The sequence below is a fragment of the Motacilla alba genome, chromosome 3 (genome assembly GCF_015832195.1).
Source record: "Motacilla alba alba isolate MOTALB_02 chromosome 3, Motacilla_alba_V1.0_pri, whole genome shotgun sequence".
NCBI lineage: Eukaryota > Metazoa > Chordata > Aves > Passeriformes > Motacillidae > Motacilla > Motacilla alba.
This window is the reverse complement of record NC_052018.1, coordinates 7,571,502-7,593,711: the sequence shown is the minus strand read 5'-3', so window position 1 is coordinate 7,593,711 and position 22,210 is coordinate 7,571,502. Positions and strand designations below refer to the sequence as shown.

Below are 22,210 nucleotides of genomic sequence, written 5' to 3'. Positions count from 1 at the left end.
TGCTGGGACAGGTGGCCTCTTTGCCTTGCAAACACAGCTGATGTTTCCACATGCCCCAGGGAATAAGGGCATTATGGAGATGGGCTCTAACTGAATTGTCTGTTTCTCAATGGCCAATTTTTTCTTTTCTTTTTTTTTTTCTTGTTCTTTTTGGCAAGAGTTGCTTTCTTCTTTCCTTTTGAAAGGCATTTGTACAGACTTAAAAAAACCCACGACCTCAGAGGACAACACCCTCCCCTTTGGTTTGACTTTATTCACATTAACCTTAAGGGCTGCTCAAGCACACTGCCCGTGTTTAGCCTTAAATCCTTTGTCACCAGAAGTTTTTTTTCTTCCCCATATACTGAGTCAGCCAAACCTAATTACCCTTTAATCAGTAAAATCAACACCTGCTAACAGGGTGGGCTCTTTTCAGCAAATAGTGCTTCCCTTTTCCAGAGGCTGATAAATTTCCAGGGGTCCTATTGTTTCTTTGTCTTGCTCATAAGGAGCTTTGACTGATAATCTGGTAATGGGTATGGTTATCTCATGCCTGTAAAACAGCAGTGGCGAATCTTCCTCTTGGCAAGAACTAGGTGAGACAAGAATTATACATAGATGCCAGGAGTCAAATCTCCTGGTATTTTCTCTTTAAAACTTAGGTCAACCCTGGAAAAATATGGGTCAGAGAGGTTTGGCAGGTGGGATTAAAGTATCAGGTGAAATAAAGAACAAGGCAGCCTGTAGAAGTTCCTGTTTTTTTATCTTACTTAAGTAACCCTCTGCAAAAAAAGTAAGGGGGCAAAATTGTCTGCAGAGAGAAGGGACTGGGGCTGGATTTTACAGAGCCTGTTGGATCTCAGGCTGTGTCTGTGCTGTTAGGGCAGCCCAGAGTCACCACTGCCCTTGAGGAGACACATCTGCAGCTTCACGGGAGACCCTCAGGGTGTGAAGAGGTGTTATGAGGAGGTGCTTAGGTGCAGATCAGGCCAGGCTCTTATTCCTGTGGTCACGGACAGGATTTGAGCTCAAACTCCAGATTTACTGTTTTACTCTCACTCTCTGTGTTTGGAACTTGAGCAAGTGGCCGTATGGGCAGAAGGCAAACAGGGCCATGGGACTTACAGCTCCTCTTGGAGTCTGCTTCTAGTGAAGACCACAGACCATCCCAGGACAGACTTCTGGTGGAAAAAATTACTCTGGTATTCATGGCAGCACTCTTGAAAATGTCTTTCACATATAATCAGGCAGCCAGTCTGATATTCATCTGAGAACAGCTGAAACATTGTTAGAAATTTCAGAATAGAAACACTTTACCAGTTCGCTCAACTCTGAAAAAACCCTGGAGCCCTTTGCACTGAAGTTTCTTACAGCTGTTTTTGCCTCTAAGATCAATGTTTTTGGAGAGTTCAGCTTAATTCCATGTGGATGAACAGGACAGAGGAGTAAAAACCACTTGTGGTTTTCCTTGGATGTTTCCACTGAGGTTATTTTTGCTGGATAGGTACTGCAGCTTTGTTCAGCAGCTGTATTTGAGCCTGGCCCCATGGCTGCCACCCTTGGCAGCCCCACACAGTGCAGCTCCTTAGTTTGAATATATGGATACACAGGCTGCTAAATGGCTGGTGCTGGCTTTGCCTGTGAAATACATCCTCCTCTCTCTGCTCCAACACTCAGCTTCTACCTTAGCTTGGATATGTGGGATATGGCCATTAAGATATGCCTGAGCTGCAGCTAAGGGTGGTGACCAAAGCCCAGGACCTCCCAGGACCAAACACTGGAACAACAGAGTCCACCCATCTATCTGTGTCCCCAGTTCTCAGTTCTTTCAAATTAACATGACTGGCTTGATGCTGCCAGGATATGGATGAAAATCAGGCAGGATCAAATACTGAGTGTGCTTCCAGGTGAGCTGGAGCCTTTGTTTAACTCTGCAGGGTGAGCAATGCTCAGTGAGCATCTAGGGCTGTGCTAGAAAGTTCAAGTAATTGCTATGGAAGGAGCCAGGACTCCTGGGTCTCAAGGCCAGGTTGGATGGTGCTTGGAGCAACCTGGTCTAGTGGAACGTGTCCCTGCCTATGGTAGGGAGGCTGGAGTTAGGTGATCTATAAACTCCCTTCCAACCCAAACCATTCCACAATTCTATGGAAACCACAGGTCTGGATCTGCTGCGAAACCCTCTGTTGAGTTTGATGGAGGATAGAGAGGTCCAGTGGGCTAGGGGAGCCTGGCATGGCTTTCTGCTGTCAAAAGATAAGACAGTTTTGGATATGTGGTTGACACCAGTCCCAGTCCTGCAATGAGATCCAGGAGGGTTTGATCCCTGGGCCTGTGAAAAGTCTCTTTCACTGTAGGATCACTCTCAACAAAGGACACAGAATTTTCCTGTCACCAGTCTGGCAGGACACTGCTGCTCACACTGATTTCAGCAGTATCTACAAATACCCATCAAACCAGAAATCCATGTGAATTCAGGCGCTTTTCTTTGGGCTACCTGCTTTGAAAACTCTGTTCATCCTTCTGTCTGTCTGTGCCAGAGAGACAAGAGCCCTGCATATCTAATCCAACAATAGCTGGGCTCCTCCAACCCAGCCCCTCGGGGCACCCCTTTCCCCGACTGCCCCCCAGCAGCTCGCAGTGCCACAGCTGGACAGCTGCACAACAGTCTGCAGCAAATTTGGGCTAAGAGGTGGCTTTTAGGACCCTGGGAACTCCGCCAAGGCTCAGGTAGGTCTGTCTCATTCGTCAGCCGGGATTCATTCACTCCCAGGGATGTGTGTGTGTGTGTGTGTGTGGTGTGTGTGTGTGCCGAGTGCTTTTCCTTCCCCGCCGCTGGCTGCGAGCCTTCCAAGCCATGGGACTAACGCTGCTCTCCGGGCAATGAGGAGTGCTGGGCAGGGGCAGGAACCGCTTTCCTTTCCTCTGCAAGAAAACAAGCCGTGAGGACACCTAAGGATGTGCTGCCCAGATGTGTTTCCCACCTCCACCTTCCTCCTAGGACTCATGTGCTTGACAGCTTTCAGCAACTTTGCCAAGACTTCTGCAGACTTCTCAGGTAGGGAGAAGCGCCGATCCTTCCGTGCGCTGCTCGTGCATGGGGGCTCTTATTCCAGGGCTCAGGAGCTGCTCAGGAAAGGGGATGTGAGCAGATCTGGGACAGTTATGTGGGAAGTAATTTTAATCATTTAAAAATAAGCCAAAGATGAAAAGTGTCTTCCGTAAGAGGATTTTAAGTTTCTTAAAAGCCTTTCTCAATAATTAGCAAAACTATTTCAAAAGAGTTAGTCTGACTGACTTTGGGAACAAGAAAAACAATAGTGTTAACTTGTGTAAGTTTGTAGCAGGAATGGTATTAACCTGTGTAAGTTTTTAGCAGGTTTTGTGCTGTGTTTCTCATAGGAGTGAAAAGAGGTGGATTAGGAGACTGGGATGGCGTAGGGTGTAAATTAAAGCTAACATAGCAAGTCTAAATTATTTTGTAGTGGGCCAGTTTCCCTCTCAAAATACAGCTCCTGATTGTTGCAAAAGCCTCTTGAGCTGAGATAAAGGAGGTGCATGCACAGAACAAATTATATTCTGAGCCTGTGTTTTCTTAAGCTGCAAGAAAAAGTCTCATTTAATAATGTTTTCTGACTCTAAAAAGGTTGATAGCACTTGTTTGGAGTTGTACACAGCAGGTAAATATCCAGCACTTTGAAAGCCTGGAGTCCCATGTAAGTTTTCTAACTCTAGAGCTGCATTAGTTGCTTTAAAATTATGTTTCTGCTTCTGTTCTTTCTGAATGTGCATGTGGATCTGAGAAAATGTAACAGATTTCATTTTGCAGCTTCAGCAGGGCTGATCAGTTTGCTTGGGAGTGTCCAGTGAAGGCCACTTTTCTTTTAGGATATTGGTTCTAATTTTGGGTCTTAGTGTGAATAACTAGCCTGGCATACTCTTTAGGGGTGTTTTGCAAAACTCTTGTAGTGGATAAGAGCTGCCAATTATAGTTTGCTGATGAAAAAGAGTCATTTGCAAGGGTTGGACCTCACTGGACTTGGGTTTCCACACATCCCAGCACTGCTGCTCACTGCCTGGGAGTGCATGTGTCTGTGTGCTCTGAGAAATTTGTGTTAGAAAGGAGGAGCTTGTGGTGGAGGGTGGGGGAAAGAATATGTACGGTGCTGGAAGTCTTAATGTGAATTGAAGGGGGCTGGCTTGCCTGTGATTCAGTCTCTTTTGGGGGCACATCAGTCCTGGGGGCTCCCATTCAAGGCAGATCTGCCTCTGAATGGAAAGGACTGAGGCATTTTCCTGTTTCTGGTGTGCTTTTATCCTTTTCTTGGCACTGAGCTTTCTCTGTGCTCCTAAGCAGAAGCAAGCAAGTTGATTCAAAAGGGGAGCATGGATTAGGCATGATGGGAGCCAAAGCTGCAAAGGGGAAAGGAGTAGTCTTTCTGAAATGTAGATAAAGTTTTCCCAGCCAGGCCAAATTGCTAAGTGTTAAAATGTGTCCAGGTGTCCCAGGGCAAAGTTGCTTTACATTGTGTTTGTACAACATAGCTGGAACAGTGGAAGGAAATTTGATAGGCTTCAGTGGTGCTGGCAGGGGGACCAGATGCTGTTCCTTTAAAGAATGGATAAGAAGGTTGCTGATAATAAAATAATGTTTTCTGTAGCATCCAACTGAACTGTCATGCTTTGGGAGAAGAGGGGTGGCTTGCATTCCTGCATATGTGTGTGGCAAGACTGTACTCTGAAGCAGGGTCTGTAATCCCAACAGCACAACCTCCCATGCGTTTCCATAACTGTTGAAACCTTCTGCCAGGTCCAACCTATGTTTTCTGATAGCAGGCTTGGCAACTGTCCCCAGTCTTGTTGGACTGACTGTACCTTGCAGGACAGGAAACATGATTTGCTGCAGGAAAGGGCTGTACCCAGTGTGTAGCAGCTCAAATGTAGTTTTGTAAGCTCTGGAGCTGAGTACCCACAAGATGATAGGGGGTAGGAAAAGGTACAGCATTTTCCAAATCACACCTTATGCTTTCCCAGCACATTTGCACTGACCCCATTCACCTCTCCAACGCATGAGGGTTTGCACCATGTGCCTCTCTGAAGGAGCAGCAGCCCAAGTGACTCTTTCTACCTGATGGAGCATCTTGTTTGTCACTGTTATCCCTATAAGTGAATTGGCATTTGGCTTAAGGATTGGAAGGGGGGGTATCCTTCTAATATTATTTTACTGTAATTGTTTCTGGCCTGTTATACACTTTTCTATACTTCAGCATGTTCTGAATTCTTCTCTGGCATGACTGGAATTGAGCAGGTGAAAATCTCTGGGGACAATTTATAGCTTTATTGTATGCCATCCCACCTAGAGGTGGTACATCCAAAACATAAATTGTCTGCACCCCAGGGAGATGAGTGGATTTGTACTGGGTATTACTGCTGAGGAATGTAATGCTTGCTGTGATCCCACAGAGGTTTCTGCAGCAGCTGGTGCTGCAGGGAGATGACACAGCTATTAGGGATGTAAAGGCTTTTCCAGCTTGCAAATGAATGCAAGAGACAGCAGCTGATGCTCTTTGGGGAAGAATGAGAGTTTGAAACTCAGTCCTGTAGACCTTGTATTGCAGCAAAACCTCTCTGGTCTCTGAGCTTGGTTTGACTCAGCATTACCAAGGAGGTGCTGCTGTTTGTAATAGGTCATGGCTGTGCAGTGGTGGCCAGAGTGTGTGGATCCAGCCCCGGAAAGAAAGCTCAGGAACATCCAGTCTTGAGCTCTAAGCAGATCATAAGTCAGCAGCACTGACCTGACTCTCATGCTGCAGCTCTGGAGTAGGGCTGGATAAAAGACTTACCAAGGACTTCAAACCCAGCCACATGCCACTGCTCCCAGTACTCTCCACAGGCTGGGTCTTCAAGGGATTGTGTTTCTCAGCTGCAGGAAAATTTGATTTTTATGTAGGCCATGGCAAGGCACACCCTGAGAAGGTGCCCAGAGATGTGGTTAATTGAGTCTCAGCTCTCACAAGAGAGCACAAGCAGGGCTGGTGAGGATTTCTAACCCCTGAGCACACAGCATACTCCATCCCTCCTGTTTGAGTAGCTCAAATGCCACAATGTGAACATGAGCAGTGCATGTCCTGCTGGGGACTGGTGCAATCTGAGATGTAAGAATTCAAATTCCTTTTAAGTGAAGTATTTGAACTATGTGAAGAGTTTTGAGGTTGTTTTCTTTAATAGTCCTTTAAACATTGATGTTTGTAGCAGGGTGTGGGGGTAGGAAGCAGGTCCTGAGGGAGAAAGTGGACTTATCAGGCACTTTGCAGCCACTTCTTAAGAAGACCTGGACTTTTTCTCTGTGGCTGCTTGTAGAATGAACTCTTGGTTTAATCTCATTCTGTGATCTGTTCTTGTGCTCAGGACTGTTTGAAGACTTAGAACCTGCTGTCTTGATGTGTCACTTACCCCTTATGTTAAAGGTGATATTTGAGGACTGTGATGAGTTGTGGGGTAAGAATCTGACCTTTTGAATCTCTGTACATTAACCATAAACCTTTAGTCCTAATCTCTGTAGCAGCAACGAATTCTCCAAAATCCTTGCTGTTTGATAAAACTTGACCTTTGTTTTAGGCCCTTTCTAATTTTGAGAGAGTCCAAGACAGAGCAATGCCTTTGCCCCCCTGCCAGGGGAAGCTGTGCCATAGCTCCTCTGCATGGGCTCTGGGAGGCAGTGATCCATGTGCAGTGCAGAGGCCTTGCTCCTCAGAGGGACAAGGTTAATGAAAATGGGGCCAAAAGTAGGCTTTGGTGCTAACTTTAAATGCAGGCATTGAAAGCTTAGTCAACAGCTATTGCTCATATCCTGTGTGCTCTCTCTGCTCAGCCACGATGTTCCTGTCTCAGAAGCTAAATCGTGCAAACACATGTTGAATTTTGCTCTGCCCACTGCTGCCAAGGTGACCATTTAACTTCCAGCTGCATACCTGCAAGGAATTGAATTTGTGTTGTTATCATGCCATGCTCTGATTCTCCTCAAGGTTTTTCCCATTCATTAGCTGATTTCAGGCATGTTGGGTAGGAGGGTGGTGGCATCAGATCTATGGGATTGCCATGAGTTTCACGTTAATGGAGACAGGTCCCTCCACTACTGCAGAAAGGGTTGTGAACTCGAGCATTTACAGACATCAGAGAATCCACTGCAAGCACCTAAGCCAAAAACTTAGATTTCTAGGCATGGAAACAGTTTGGCTGGGAGCTAGTGCCTTTTTTGACACAGGAGAACCCAGCTGAAAGAAAAACCAGCCCCAGTAGTGCTTCTCCCCCTTGGGCCTGCTTTAGTGTTTATGTTCTTTGCATTAGATTTTGGCACAAGCTGGATGTGAGCAGCACTTTGCTTAAGGGAGCTGATCTGGCATCGAGCCAGATGAACACTGGTAACTCCCATCCACACCCTGCAGGTGAGCCCTGGGTAGCTTTTGGAATCTCTCCCTGGGGGCCCATCTTGGTTTTGAAAGCATAAAGATTTTTGTTGTTGTTATTATTGTTGGTGGTGATTGGTTGTTTTCTTTTTGGTTTTTTTCCCTTTTCCCCAAGAATATCAGGTTTCAAGTGAAAGCTGCTCTTGCCACCTCCCTGCTAATTGGCTCAGTGTGTTTGTTTGAGTGATGAGGGCTGGAGTTGGGGAGGGGAAAGGCACTTCTCCCTGATTGCATTTAATCAGTCCATAATAAAGGCAATTTGTTTGACAACTCCATTCACCAAATTATCATCAAAATCTACATGCTAACAGCTTCTGAATGCCTAATAGCCCTGAATGGGTCCATGGTGTCAAGGGGGATCCAGGATTTCCACGTGTTGAGGGTTTCAGGCTGTAAAAAAAGGCATTTTCTAGAGAAAGGCAGATACACCACCGCACTGAAAAAGAAATTGTAACTCAGTAATGAGGGTTGAGTTTTTGACCCCAGGGGCAAACAGACATGCTTTAGACTTTAGTTAAAGACTGGGCCACGTCCAGGCCACCTCCATACCTTGTCTTGGGAAAGGGCTCTGAGTGATGAGGTAGGATGGACCTCAGGTTGCTGCTTAGAGAGGTCCCTGCCCCAGGTGGTCTTTTCCTCCTCAGCTGGAGGCCGTATGTGCTACCCCATCCATCCCAGCTGCCTGGGCTGCAGCTTGGCTTACTGAGGGCAAACTGCCTGTGCTGGGGTAGAGAAATTCTCCTTTGCAGAGCTGACAAAATCCAAAACCTCATCAAAGGTGGTTTAAAACCACTTGGCCTCTTCTGAAAACATTCTGGAGATGTGGCTGCACGGAGTTGGAGCTGAAGGGGGTGGCTGTTTCTGGGAGCCATGGCTGAGGAGTTCCCACAGGGGGAAGTGTCACACACTGGGATTTGTGTCACATATGTTTGTTTGCCAGTGGAAAAGTCTCTAAAGACCTCAGATAGCTGGGTTGTGTTGGAGGAGGAAATCAGTAGGAGTTTGGGTGGATATCAAGTGCCAGATCTGCTGCTCTTGGGAGAGCAGGAAAAGAATCAGCACAGAGGCTGGGGCTATTTTGGTGCCTGAGAGAGTTGTTCTGGTTTATCAGCTGGCATGTAGCTTTATGGTATCAATAAAACCATGTTACCAAGACCAAATACCATTTTAAGCAAAGATACAGGTTTCTGTCCACCTCTGTATGGAGGCATACTCCAGAAAACACTGTGGGTTTCCCAACAGTTGTGATGAAAATGCTGTGAGGGAGGACTCTGTGCCTGCTGACTGTAAAAATATTCAGCATTTTACTTTTACTGACAGCTGAGGGGACCAAATTGAGCTGCAGGATGACAAACATGTGCTTCCAATTCCTTGTGTTTGTGGTCCTGGGCAGTCACCGGGGCACTGCTGTTACTGCTGCAAAAACACAGCTGCTGGTTGGTGTTTGTGGAACCAGGGACAGGAGACACAGTCTGGGAGGGATGGATGGGGCTGCTGTGGGTGCCAGTATGTCTCATGAGGGGTCTATGTGAAACTTCATGTAGGCAGTGACTTCAAGCTCAAGAGCCGTATGTGTGCATCTGGCTACTGCCACATGGAAATCCACTGGTTTGGCCATCACAGCTGTCAGCAGGAGCCAAGGGACCTCAGGAATCCCAACATCTGTGTGATAACTGGCAATATTTATGTTGTATCTACTAATTGCAGGGGCCCAGAAAATGATGAAGACTTTTGTTAGTACCAGGAACACTTTATTTAATTAGTAGTATTGACAAAAAAAAAAAAAAGAAAAAATGATTTGCTGTGGTAATTTTAATAACTTTAAAGTATCCCAGTATCCCACTAGATGCACAGACAATTTGAGGAAATTGTCCTTGCAGCATTCTTCCTATGTCTGTGTGTTATTAGGGATACACATGCTGCAGAATTAAAGAAAGCAACTGTTTATATCCTCAGGTAAAAATTTTCCCTGACTTAAGGCACTGTGAAAGCAGATTTTATATGCCACATATAGTTTTGTCAATTAAAAATAAAGTGAGAATTTTGACTTCTCCTTTTTTCAACCGAGATACTTAGAAGCTAAACTCACAATTTAATCTGAGGGGTGGGGAGAATAAGCTCAGTCTCTGCAGGAGGAGAAAAACTGTATTTACACTTGGCACTCGTGCTGATCCTTTTGTTGATGCTAATTTAAACACAGCCTGATCTCCCAAAGTGCTCGGTGTTCTGAGCTGGAGATTGGCCTGTCCTGTGTTTAGGTGGGTGTGCAGTGATTAAGTTGGCCAACACCAGGGCTGTTTACATGTCTTATTTGAGACTGGCTGCTTGTGCTTGGCATGTTTGTGCAGGTATAGATTGAACTGTCTGTTTTCTGTTCCAAAACAGCAATCCCAATCCCTGGGGGTGGGGATGTACCATTTAAAGCAACTACCCATTTTGTTTTGATTTTTTGTGCTCCTGTAATTTCTTTATACAGATACCCAAGAGCTTCACAGATTGTGTCCCTTGAAAGGTGTGTTACTGCCTGCAGGAACAGACCCAATGTGCCCCTCAAAGTGGTTGAGAGGATTTTTGGTCAGGTTGCTTTGGTACAATACTACAAGGCTCCTTGTGTCCTTGCCAGTGCTGTGCCTCATTGATCTGGCGTTGCTGCTGTCTGAGATTTTTGTGCTCTTTCCAAAAGACAGCCACGGGCCAAAATCTGCTCAGCTGTGAGGCAGCTTTGCTGACTTGCCAAGAACTGTGCAAAATGAACAGAAGCACAGAAGTTAATCCCAACTCATCTTGCAGATTAAAACTAGTGTAGGAGTAATAATTTGGAACAAGTTTAAGAGAGGTGCTTGGGTTACCTGTTATTATTATTTATTTACTTAGCTGCTCCTTTTGCCTAAGGATGGATGGTGAGTTGTGACTCTCTCAGCCTGGGTTTGGGCTAATCCAAATAGGCCTGGCTCAGCTCATTAACTGAGGGTATGAACTCATTTGTAGTAATTAAAACTGTGAATGTCTCCTCTTTCAGTGTGTGCAGTGCCTGGCTGCCTGGAGCCCAGTGTGTGTCTTCTCACATCAGAGAGACAATGATGGTAGTAGGTTGGTAGTTCTGGATTGCACAGGAAAATAAATCTTGGCTGAGTCTTTTCAGATATGCTCTGTGCTCTTGCACTGTGTTGGTAGATGTTGTGGTGCCAGTGTTGATGGGACTCCTGTGGATGCTGAGGCTTGCTGTTCAGTAATCTCTCTTGGATCCATCTGGATCCTTGCATGAAGATGGAGCAGTGTGTGTGTGAGCTGCAGTTTGGCCAAAGCCTCGGAGAGCTCAGGTGTCAGAAGTGTGTTTGAATGAACACATGCATGGAGGTGCTGCTGAAGAATTTGCAGTAGATGTTGTCCAAGCACTTTAGTTGTGGCAGGCAGGGGAGCTCACATCCAGCTGTTGGCAAAGCATCCCACATCCTTAACAAGGAGGAAGAAAGATTTAAAAAATTATGTTTCCTTTTTTAATATTACATTTAGAGAAGAAGGCCTAGAGACCCAGAGGAGATTCCTCAGCTATTTACAATCAAATAACTTCACTGTGTACTATTGTGCACCAACTTTTGACCTGATATGAGTACACTATTTGCCAGAAGAGGGATTTTTTCACTCCCCCAGCAGCACATAAAAGAATCAGAATCCTCAGGGTGTGAGAGGGAGCTGACTTCAGGTGTGGTTCATAAAACCCTTGACAAACTTGGTACCTGATGACGGTGCTTGTCAAGAAAGGGCCATTCAGACCACCTACTCTGAGACCCCCAATGTGCTTGTGCTATTTTATTTTCATTTGCTATCAGATGCCTGTGGTTTTGCTGCTATGATATTATCAACATGTGTTTTATCAGCCTCAAGGGTTTAAAGTGGGCTTTTACTCCCATTAGTAAATATGAAAACAAACACAGCAGTGTGGGGTTTTTCTGCTAATGTTTCCTCTGTGATTTCTGTATCATACTGTGGGCTGGTGTTGAAGTTAAGGGTGCTCTACAGCAGGTGCAATTCCTGACATTAATTTCCCATGTTTGCTGTATTTTGCAAAGCCTTTTGGCTCACTCGTTTTTCCTAAATGTTGTGCTGGAACCAGAGTGCAGACACTTAGTGCAATTAAAGTGATAGGTGGTAACTTGAGCTCCTGTGGCTGGGTTGTGGATTATTGTTTTGGGAATTTTGTTTGGGAATATTTGTTCCCTCAGTCTTTGGGAAATCTCCTCCCTCTGTGGTCTGTGTGGGGCCGGTACATGCAGTGCTGCTGTGGTGCCCATAGGATGCTATGGGATAAAATTCTGCAGCTTGGTTTGGAAAAAGTTTAGCTTTTGTGTGAAACATTTGAATAACAGTATTATTATTCAAATCAAACATTTGGAAGTTAAGAAATGTTAAAATTAAGGTAGTCCTAATTGCTTGAGTCCAGCCCTTTGGGTGTTTATATTACTCTTGATTAAGAACATCCTTTTTCTCTAATTCCTTGGAATTCCTATGTAGTCCAGGACACAGAGCAGTGGCCTTAAAATTGTTTTCTTTATTCTTCTGTTCTTTATAGCCCTGGGGCCTTATTTCCTGTATGTTTAATGGTATTTAAATCATATTATGTTATTTAAACCCTATTCTGCTTGTTGTGTGGGATGTACTTACAGGGAAGTACTCGCCCTTCTGGAAGGAGTCTGGAATGTTATCTGCATTGCACAGATAAGGATCCAAGGCAGAGAGATTGGCATCAGGAGTTCAAACTGCCCAATATTTCAGAGAGTGTTTAGTATCCACCTTCTTCTCCAGGAGCAGCCTCTTATCTGTTCTTTTAAGCTGTGATAAGCGGGAAGAAATGTGTGGTACTCAGTACACAGTTCATCCTCCAATATTATATTGTCCAATATTATATTTGTGTGCAAATGGACTGCACAGCTTAAAATGGACATTTCAGTTGCAAAATCAAGTGCACAGGACTGAGTGTTGTGGATTAACACCTGTGGGCAGCCAAGCACTACCCAGCTGCTTGCTTGCCTCCACTTCCTACCTCCAAGTAGGACAGGGGAAGAGGGAGGGAAAAGTAAAAGCAAGAAAACTCATGGAATGACATAAAAATAGTGAAAGAGAAGTGGAAGAAATAAAAAACCAGCAAAATAAGTGATGCAAAGGCAATCACCCACTGCCTCCCACAGGAAGACTGATGCTCAGTCAGCTCCCAAGCTGACTTACCCCACTCCACTCTGTTTTATTGCTGAACATGACACAACATAGCATGGGATATCTCTTTGCTTGGCTAGGGTCACCTGCCTGGCTGTATCCCTCCCAAAATCTTGTGCACCAAGAGGGCACTTGAGGGCAGAGTAAAGGAATAGACAAGGTGCTGACACAGTGCAAAAGCTCTTCAGCAATAGCTAAAACATTAATATATTATCAGGACTGTTTTGGTTGTGGATCCAAAGCAGAGCACTGCTACAAAAAAATTAACTCCATCACAGCCAGACACAGTACACTAAGGAAAGGGCAACATTACACCGGTGTTTTAAGTGTAATATGAGCTAGAGGTTGATATCATAGGAAACCTTCAGCTGGCAGATATGATCTGAGCCATAAAGTGCAGTTATGAGAAAGGTCTTGTTTTGCATAGTTTTGGTTGTGATTTTGTGGTTTTCTTTTTTTTTTTTTTCTTTCTTTTTTTTTTTTTTTTTTCCCTAGAGCATTCATGCTTTGAGGGTTACTTTATTTAGGATGAGATAAGAGTTCTTAAAATTGAGTTACAAATTTGGGGTCAGTCCTTGAAACACATTCTAAAAGATCTTTTAAAATGAGTTTTTGATGACATTTCCCCCTCCAAATGTTTTTTTTTCTTTTTTGCTTGCTTCTGTCCCTCCATAAAAGAAGAAAAAAAAAAAGTTTGTGTATCTATTCAAAGGCACAAATAAAGATCCTGCAGTGCAAGTGATATTGCTAAAAATAGATCCTCTGAGATTTGTTGAGTTTATTTCTCTCTGGATTTTTATTGTGTGGGCTACCCCTTGGAAACCGAGGGTGTTGATCTGACTGTTTCCAAAGCATGTCCCTCTCTTCATGTATCCTTTGTACAGGGGCCACTTCTGTTGTGTTAACACTCTTTGCTTCCTGGTTTATGTGCTCATCTGAATTCCAGCTGAACGAGGTTAAAGCCTTGTAAAAGTGAGTGGGGCGAGGACGTGGCTCTCAGTGGATGCAGGAGCGCGCACATCTGTGACCCACGCTGTGCTCACATGTTCCTTCATTGTTGGCCTCACAATAAAGGAGAGCGCTGGGGCTTTGTTCAGCTGAACAACTTGGATGGAATGAATTGTATGGAAAAAAGAATAGATGAAGCTTGGCTGTTATTTGCCATAATGTTCTTTGTTTTAGCTGCAGTGAGGGGGATGCAGAACTCCCAGAAGAGGATGGCCTCGAGAGCAGCAAAGGGGAGCTGATGGGTTGGAGAGGGATGCAGAGAGATGTTCAGCAAGAAGGGGTGAAACATTTTTCTGATTTGGATTTGCTTGTCTTAGCTGGCGGCCCCAGGCTTTCACTTTGACTTTACTAGAGGAGCAGAGACTCTGCTGTACAAATGAGTTGGACTATAAATGTTTGGTGCCATTTGCCCTGGGTTTGGTCCAGAGTTACTGTGCACAGATAGTGCATTTGGCAATGGAACAGCCAAGTGGCTGGACTGTAAAGGTCTATCAGCAGCTGCAGGAAACTGAATGCTTGGTGTCAGACAATCCATTTTTCTTGCTGGATAAATGAAAATCTCTTTATCTCTCTTTTCATAAACATTGTCCATATAATTGGAGGGCAAGGGTCAAGTTCAAACTGATAAGATTATTTTGCTTCCCTAAGCTTCATGACAATGGTCCCCTTGGCAAATTAAGCCATGGATCTCCTTTTGCTGTAATGGGAACCAATCTCATTAGAAACAGAGCTGGATTAGCGATGAGTCCAACCTCCCATACACATACACATTCTGACCCCAGCAGGCCTGAAGTGCCTTTTGTTCACTCAGCCTCCTCTGCATTTTCCCAGCGCTCCTACATCTGTGTGATGGAGCTGGGGGTGATTATTTCTGCTCAAGCAAAGCCTGCTGAGGGTGGAAAACAAGCTGATTGTTCAGTGTGGTATCACAATAGGAATGATAAGGTGTTTTTAAAATGTTTATCTGGATTTAAGTCATTGGAGTACAAGACTGATTAAGTTGCTTGTTACAGGGTATTGAAGATTAAAGGCCATTTATCACTGCTTTGACCTGTGAGGAAGATGATCCTTTTCTGCCTCTCAGCACTGCTGTCATCTACCTATCAGAAAATCTGAGTCTATTCACACCAACCTCCCCAACATCTGAACCCAGGAAACTTTTTTGGGGACAAAGAAAGGCAAACCTTTTCACCTCTGACCTGCATTTGTTGTGTCTGTTCTTCTTCATGCCAGTTTTGGTCCTGAGGAGCTGTTTGCAGCCATGCCCAAGCTGCTTTATCAAGCAGGTGGGACTCACAGTCCTGAGCTGGCTCTGTGGACACCAGTGCCAGCAAGAGAGCAGCATGGCTGTGCCTGCAGCAGCCTCCTGGGCAGATGTTGTGGCTCAGGAGTAGTGCTGAGCTGTGGGGGTGCTCTGTTGGGATCTACTCTATCTATCTATCTATCTATCTATCTATCTATCTATCTATCTATCTATATTTCTCTATCTCATCTCTCTGTATTATCAGCAATTTTTCCTCTTGCTGAGGCTCTTTAGCTCTGGGAGATTAGAGGTGCAGCCCTGGCTGATTCCAGCTGCTCCCATGAGATGGAGACTTGCTAAGGATGATAAGAGGGGTAAATCCCACTGCTTCCTGGGGTAAAAGCCATTTTCTGATCCTTAAGGAAATATTTGTGCCCTTGCATCTCTCATATGCTCTACTTTTCTGATCTTGGAGGTATTGCCAGGAGCTTGACTCCTGGATGGAAGTTTGTGCTTGAAGCATTCTGGCCAGGAGGGCAGACTGTGGGTGTGATATTTGAATGTGGCACCAATGGAAAAATGAGCCTGATCTGTTCTTGTAGTAACTATTATAGTTAGTAGTTAATAGTTGCTATTGATTAGCCAGGGAGCTGATGCTGAAGTGGAGGGGAGTCCTGACTTGGTGAGTAATTCACTAAAAATCAGTGGGGCTATTAACATGAGGGAAAGTTGGCTTCTCTATATGCCCACTCCTGATGGCTACAAAGTGGTGTTTTAAAAAAAAATTCTTATTAAATGTGATTATCAAGAACAAGGGTTAACCAGGGTAACAAGCACTGCTAAGCTGTAGTCTGTGTCTCACCAGCCAGACTGCAACTGGGCAGCCAAAGAAACAGATCTGTTTTCTGTTCTTGTTACATTTCTGGATATATTTTAAGGTTTCTCAGAAATATCAGAACAATGAAACACTCTTTGACAATAGCAATCTCTTTTCTCCATGGTGCAGCCTGAGGAAGCATTCAGACCCTTTCCTTCTGGGATTGCTCATTTCCTCTTTTTTTTTTTCCCCTCCTGAAATAAAAACAATACTCTTCCAAAAGCACAACTTCTGCAGTACTCTGGCAGAGCCAGCCTCTGTCACTCCATCAGGGAGGCATCAGATGGGACATTGTCTTCTATTTTCCCCCTCTAAGCTGCAACTCAGGGACAACAAATCACAGCAAAAAAACTCCACCAAAAACAAAACAAAAACTCAAAACCCCCTTTTCATATATTGTTTTAGTGCTGTCAAAAATAGTAACTAATGCCCACCCTGAATTTCTCTCAGTCTTTTTGCCAAAGTTTCCATCCTTTATGTGCACAGAGGGGAATGAGGCATGTGGGAAAGAAATCACATGAAGTGAAATGAAATATCATCAAGTCACTTGGAGCCACAATCTTTGGGTGTCCTGAAGTCTGATGCTGCAGCCCCAAGCCTGATCCAAGTGTGAGAGGAGCCTGTGATTAAAGAGACTGTCACAAAACTCCTGTCCCTGCAGACACAGCCCTGAAGCCCACTGTGAGAGCTTGAGATCTGTGGGACTCTGCCTCTGTTTTCATGCCTGTTCCTTTTCATTACATGATTCCTAATTGTCTCCATACGTCTTTCACTGTAGCATGAGCCCTTGCTGGTTTTCTTGGAGCTCATATTTCGCAGTTACCTGAATTGTGGTGACTTCTAAATAGTTTGGGGGCTGAGAAAGCCTCTCAGACTGATGGCTGCCTGCCTATACCAGACAGATGTGGCTGGTGGGAGCATTTTCTTTGTCAGCTTGGCCTGATGATGGGCTGTGTTACCTTTATTGTCCCCAGGCATTCCTGGTGGAGGTGGTAGAGAATTAAACTCTTGTACTACTTTTTTTCACCACTGCAGCTATGGTCCACCCTCCTCTGCTCTCCAGTACAGTATCAGAATTATCTTGGTCCAAACTTTATTTTTGTCTTATTAAGGACCAAATCAGCCTGACCCACCCCAATTCCCAGGGGAGACCTTGTCTTTCAAGGTACCAAGCCTTTCAGTACTTGAAGGGGACCTAAAGACATAGAGAGACTTTTTGCCAAGATCTGCGGTGACAGGACAAAAGGTAATGGCTTTAAACAGAAATGTTTAGATTAGGCACAAGAGAGAAATTTTTTATGATCAGTGTAGTGAGACATTGGAACAGGTTGCCTGGAGAAGCTGTGGGTGCCCCCATCTCTGTGCAAGACTGTGATAGAGAGGCCTTTAGGCAACCTGATGTGGTGAAGAATGTTTGGGGGAGTTTGACTAGGTGATCTTTGAAGATCCATTCAAACCCAAATTATTCTGTGATTCTAGATTTCAGAATTCTGTTTAAACTCAGACTTGTTCCTTTTTGCAAAACTTTTCTGTTGGTTGAAAGCCACTTTTGCTCTGTAGGGGTAGAGAGGGCTGCAGGGCGCTGTTAGAACTCTGGGTGAGAAGGTACTACCCTTGTATCCATGCCTGTTGGATGTGGAATTGCCTTATAAATCCCTCTTCAGCCTTGTCAATATTGGTGGATTAGTGAAGAGCTGCATTTCTGTGTCTGCTGGCCAAAGCAGCCCAAGATAGAGAATGCTGCATGGGGAGGGAGGCTGGCTAGATGCCCGGTCCCTTGTTTCAGGGCCTTTCTGGCCCATTTCCTGGTATAGTTTTCTGAAGAACATCAGAGCTGCCTCCATCCCAGCTGTGTGTCATCAGCACTATGGCAGCACTGATGGATGGGGAGAGAGATCAGGCCTTTTCCTGAACACTTGGCCTGGTGGTAGTGGAGCAGGAGTGAGGTCAACACCCTCTTCTGCTCTGAAGGAGTGGCTATCAAGGGGCAATTACTTCATTTAGGGTTTTTCCCCACTGGTGACAATGAGCCTGATTTGCATTGTGGAGAAGCTGACATGTAGATCGTGTCTGGCTCATTTGATAAGAGAACTCAGCTGTGCTCCAGCCCCTGTGAGATGTGCAATGAGGGCAAGAGGTTTTCTTGGACATAAGGCACGGGGAAGGAGCAATTATCACAGAAATATGGTGGGAAATAGCTGTCTGATGGTGTGTTTAAACAGACACCGAGCATGCACAAAATTGGTGGACAGAGGTGAAAATTTACTCTCCCAGACTATTCTCCATCTTAATCTTGCCTGGCTGTGTGAGGGGAGGACCCAGGCTTCCCAATGCCCGGGCACAAGCAAAGCTTGCTGTATTTGCAACACTCTGAGGAAGGCTGTTTTATTCTCAGTCTGGTGGCCTGATCACACTAGTACTTCATGGATAAATAATTATTGGTGTCTAATGAGGCTTTTAGAACTGCTCTGGAAACTTTAAAACTTGCAATAATAAAAGGCAAGGCTGCAAATTAAACACCTTAGGGGCTTGGTGTGCCTCCAAGGCAAGACAGGCCAGGAGCTTTTTGTTTGTGACTTTAATAAATGCTCTAGTTTTACTTGAAAGTTATAATTTTTCTTCCCACTTCCTCTAGTCCTGAATTTCCAGAAGATCTCCAGCTACGGTGTTCAAGCATATTCAATAAATCTGTGAAGTGGAACTCAAAGTTAGAGGTCATTGATCATTCATGAAGAATAAATGTAGAGAATAAATACCAATAGCACTATTTTGCAGATGAAGAAACTGAGGCACAGACTGTACCATCAGCAGTGGAATTCTGTTTTCCTTGGCTGTTCCAGAGACCTTAATCTCACCTAAGTTGTTGCTTTGGACTTCTAGGGGATGCATCATCTGATTTTCATTACAGCTGCTTCTAGAGATCACTGGCATCCCATCCGTGGTTGCTGGTTCCTTCTGACTGTCTTTTTAGGATTTTTTTTTTACGATTTTTTTTTCAGGAAACTTCCTAAAAACTTCCTATTAAGGATGTGAGGTGTGAAGCTGGAATACCACCCTCTTCAGTGTCCTCACAAGGAATGTCTGTGCTGCATTAGCATTGCAGTTGCTCCCTTACCCTGAGGAACACCAGGTAGAACTCCCTGTACTGCTTTGATGGAGCTAAACAAGCCCAAAGAGCCCCTCTAGCCTCAGTGGTTTGAGATGAGTGTATTTGGGTTTTCTGTTTTTCACTTTCCATCCTAAGGACTCTTTGCTTTGATGTATGTGCCATCCCCTATTCTTAGAAATGCTGTCCTTGTTTAAAGAACAGAATGACATTCAGTCACTCTGAAACAACCTGGGGATTTGTTTTCTTGGGCATTGTAAAGCAGACAAGGTGTAACTGCTGCAATTAGGAGGTGCTGGTCTAATCTCATTAGTCAGTGGGATGAAACACTGGGGTCAGTGGGTTGGATAATGAAATGTGAAGATGGATTTTGATGTGCCAGATGGCCTGGCATAGTGGTTCCACCAATTTGGGAGGAAGGAGAGCCAATAGTAGCTTTGAAGAACAAAACCTGTAGCAAGAGTTGGCATGTGATTTCTCTGAGCAAAAATACCTGTAATTTCTCAGCTGAGTGGGGACTTGTGGGATTTTTTTTTCTTTTAGACCAGTTTTGGGCATTAAGAGACAGCCCTCTAGCAAAAGTTAATGAGGCACTGGCATTATTTCAATGTGCTTGGATGACTAGTGGCTGAGCAAACAGAAATAATCCTGACATCTCATTCTTTTAGAAGAGGTTGATAATTTAAATATCTCTGTGGGGAAAGTTGTGTTTATGGTGTCTCCTTATCCACAAATATATAGGATTTTAGATTTTGAAATACTGATACTTGTTTTGGGGATGAGATTGTAGGCTTTCAGCACAGTGCTTTGGGCTCAGCTCTTCATTTTCTGAGATCAGTCTTTTCATCCTGATGGAAGTAAGCAGGAGATAGAGGTTTGGGGGATGAAAGAATAGAGAAGAAAAAAACCTGTAGTTTTCAGGAGTGACCTCTGAAACAGGAACATCTCCGCTTTGGCTTGACCCAACCTGAGATACTGTCACCAGATTTTCCTTTCACAAAGGACCCAGTGGCTGCTTTAATTTCCACTAATTTTTTGTGTTCTTGGCACACACTGAAGCATCAGCACATGCTGAGGCAATTTCCATCGTGAGTCTCTGCAGGGCTCTGGCCCCAGAGATTCCCACAGCTAAATGGGAAGAGGTTGGATGGAGCCCTTCTCCTTCCCACTTTGCTCCACGCTCAACACAACCACTCATTCCTTGCCTCTGTCACCTACTCTCACCAATATTTTTCCAGGAAAAAAAAAAGCCAACAATAAGCAGTCTTTGCCAAGCTTGGCTGTGTTGCCTAAAACAAAAGCTGAGGAAATCCAATTGCACACTCTGGCCACTTCACCTGGCAACACCACAGTGCTGTTTCTTTTAGTGAGCATCCAGCACAGGAAAAAGCTTGTTCTGGGCTCTGGGCCATTACCGCAGTTCTACTGAGGAGTGCCCAAACTTGGAAAAGTCTGATAAGACCTCTTAGTCTCTAAAGCAATGACCAGGCTTCATCTGGCTGTGAAATAATGAAAAGTATATTTATGATAAGAAGCCTTATTGAAAAATGTACTTGTAACTGGGACACAGCCAGTCAGCACCTGTATTTCCTGGCAGAAGGGAAAGGAGGAATTTTTCACACTGGTTTAGTGTGTTTGGTATTATGAAAGTTCTAGGGGCTGGATTTTCAGCAAATGGACAGCAATGAGGGTCTAATCACAGTGATAATTATCTATGTACAGCCTGAGAATGCCTCAGGTTAAACATAGCTGCATCGTTTCCATCCCCAAAGAGCAATAAGGGCTGTAGTTTCTTAGCCCCCATCTTGAGTCCTATTTACATTATCATTGGTAAAAATCAACACATTTTTTAACTTATAAATGCCACGCACACAGCAGCACTTTGACACAATACGTACAGCTTAGCCATTTCCAACCTAATGCCTTCCTAAGAGCAGGCCATGTAGTATTTAATGTGGAAAACATTAATCTGAGAAGAGATTTCTTCCTTCTGCAAAGGGTGTGTGTTCTGCTGCTGTAAGGGGACATGACTGCCAGGCACTCCAGTGAGCAGAGGCACTCACAGTGTCAGGGAAAGTCCCCATCAAGATGCAGCCGTGGGGAGGCTGTTGTAAATCAGAGTGGTCCCAGATGTCCTACAGGGCAGAGGGGAGATTGATGGGGTGGGTGGGGAAGCTGAGGCAAGGAAAGTTCAAGCATTACCCTGACCCTCAAGAAGGGAAAATAGCCCCAGCCCTCAGCGAGGTTTGATTGAAGCCTGCTGTTCCCCCAAAGGGGAAAGGTCAGGCTCTGCTCCGTCAGACGCCCTCAAACAAAAAACCTGTTTATACAGGACCCACCCCTGTACCTTGTGAGGTGGAGGGTAAATGGGGCTGGAGACATTCAATGCTCCTCTCTCTGGCAACCCTTGTGTCAATGAACAGTGGAAATTCAGACTGGGCTGGTAGTAAAAGCCTGGTAGGAAGTGGTCAGGTTAAACCCCACATAAACATTAACTGGAGTTAGCCCCCATGAGCACTCCATTGGTGGTCCTGGGACGGTGCTGTTCAGCTGTGGATCCCTCGCAGAAAGGATGGGTTGTGTTTGGGGTGGTGGTTGCCAGCAGGGTGGTGCCTGAAGCAGGTCACCTCTGTGCCCAGCCCTGTACCCCACAGCCTGAGCACGGCTCAGGGTGATGCTCACCTGTGCAGAGGGGGGTTCCACACTTCTCTGCCAGCCCAGTGACCTGGAGTAAAGTTTTGCCAGCCCCAGTGGTTTGGCTGGAAGTAAGATGTAAGTATGCTGTGTGTCTGGGAACCTGTGGTCAGGAGGGCAGACAGAATTCAGAGAATTCACAGAAGAACTAAAGAAGAGACCTAAAAGATCATCGAGTGCATCCCATGCCCTAACACCTAACAAGTGTGTCATGGCACTGAGTGCCACATCCAGTCTTGTTTAAACACATCCAGGGATGGTGACTCCACCACCTCCCCAGGCAGGCTATTCCAGAACTTTATCACCCTTTCTGTAAAAAACTTTCTCCTAATATCCAACCTATATTTCCCTTGACACAGACATTTTGATGTGTCCTGAATTTCCTGCAGTGGAGGTCTCTGCCAGAAAAAATTCACCTTCTCTGCTCCCAGACATCATCTTTCCTGAGTCCACTAAATGTGGGGACAGGCAATATCTTCTGGCCACCTGAACTATTATTGTGACCTGTGGCAGTCTTACAGAGGGACTCTTTTATCCCATCTCACCTGATGGGCACTTGTCCAAGTGTCATTTGATACAAAATGCTTCTGTCACTTGTATATACAGGACAGAAATGTGGATATTGGGAT

General features: G+C 44.9%; 1 protein-coding gene across 2 annotated transcripts in view; it reads left to right on the top strand.

The window, feature by feature from the left end:
* Positions 1-2,839: 2,839 nt before the first annotated feature.
* Positions 2,840-22,210, top strand: part of EVA1A (eva-1 homolog A, regulator of programmed cell death) — a 207,192-nt gene continuing 187,821 nt past the window's right edge. For both annotated transcript variants that reach the window (XM_038131846.1, XM_038131845.1), the window contains exon 1: positions 2,840-3,034. In XM_038131846.1, coding sequence (XP_037987774.1) covers positions 2,935-3,034 — 100 coding nt within the window. In that variant the 5' untranslated portion in view covers positions 2,840-2,934. The remainder of the gene's footprint in view (positions 3,035-22,210) is intronic.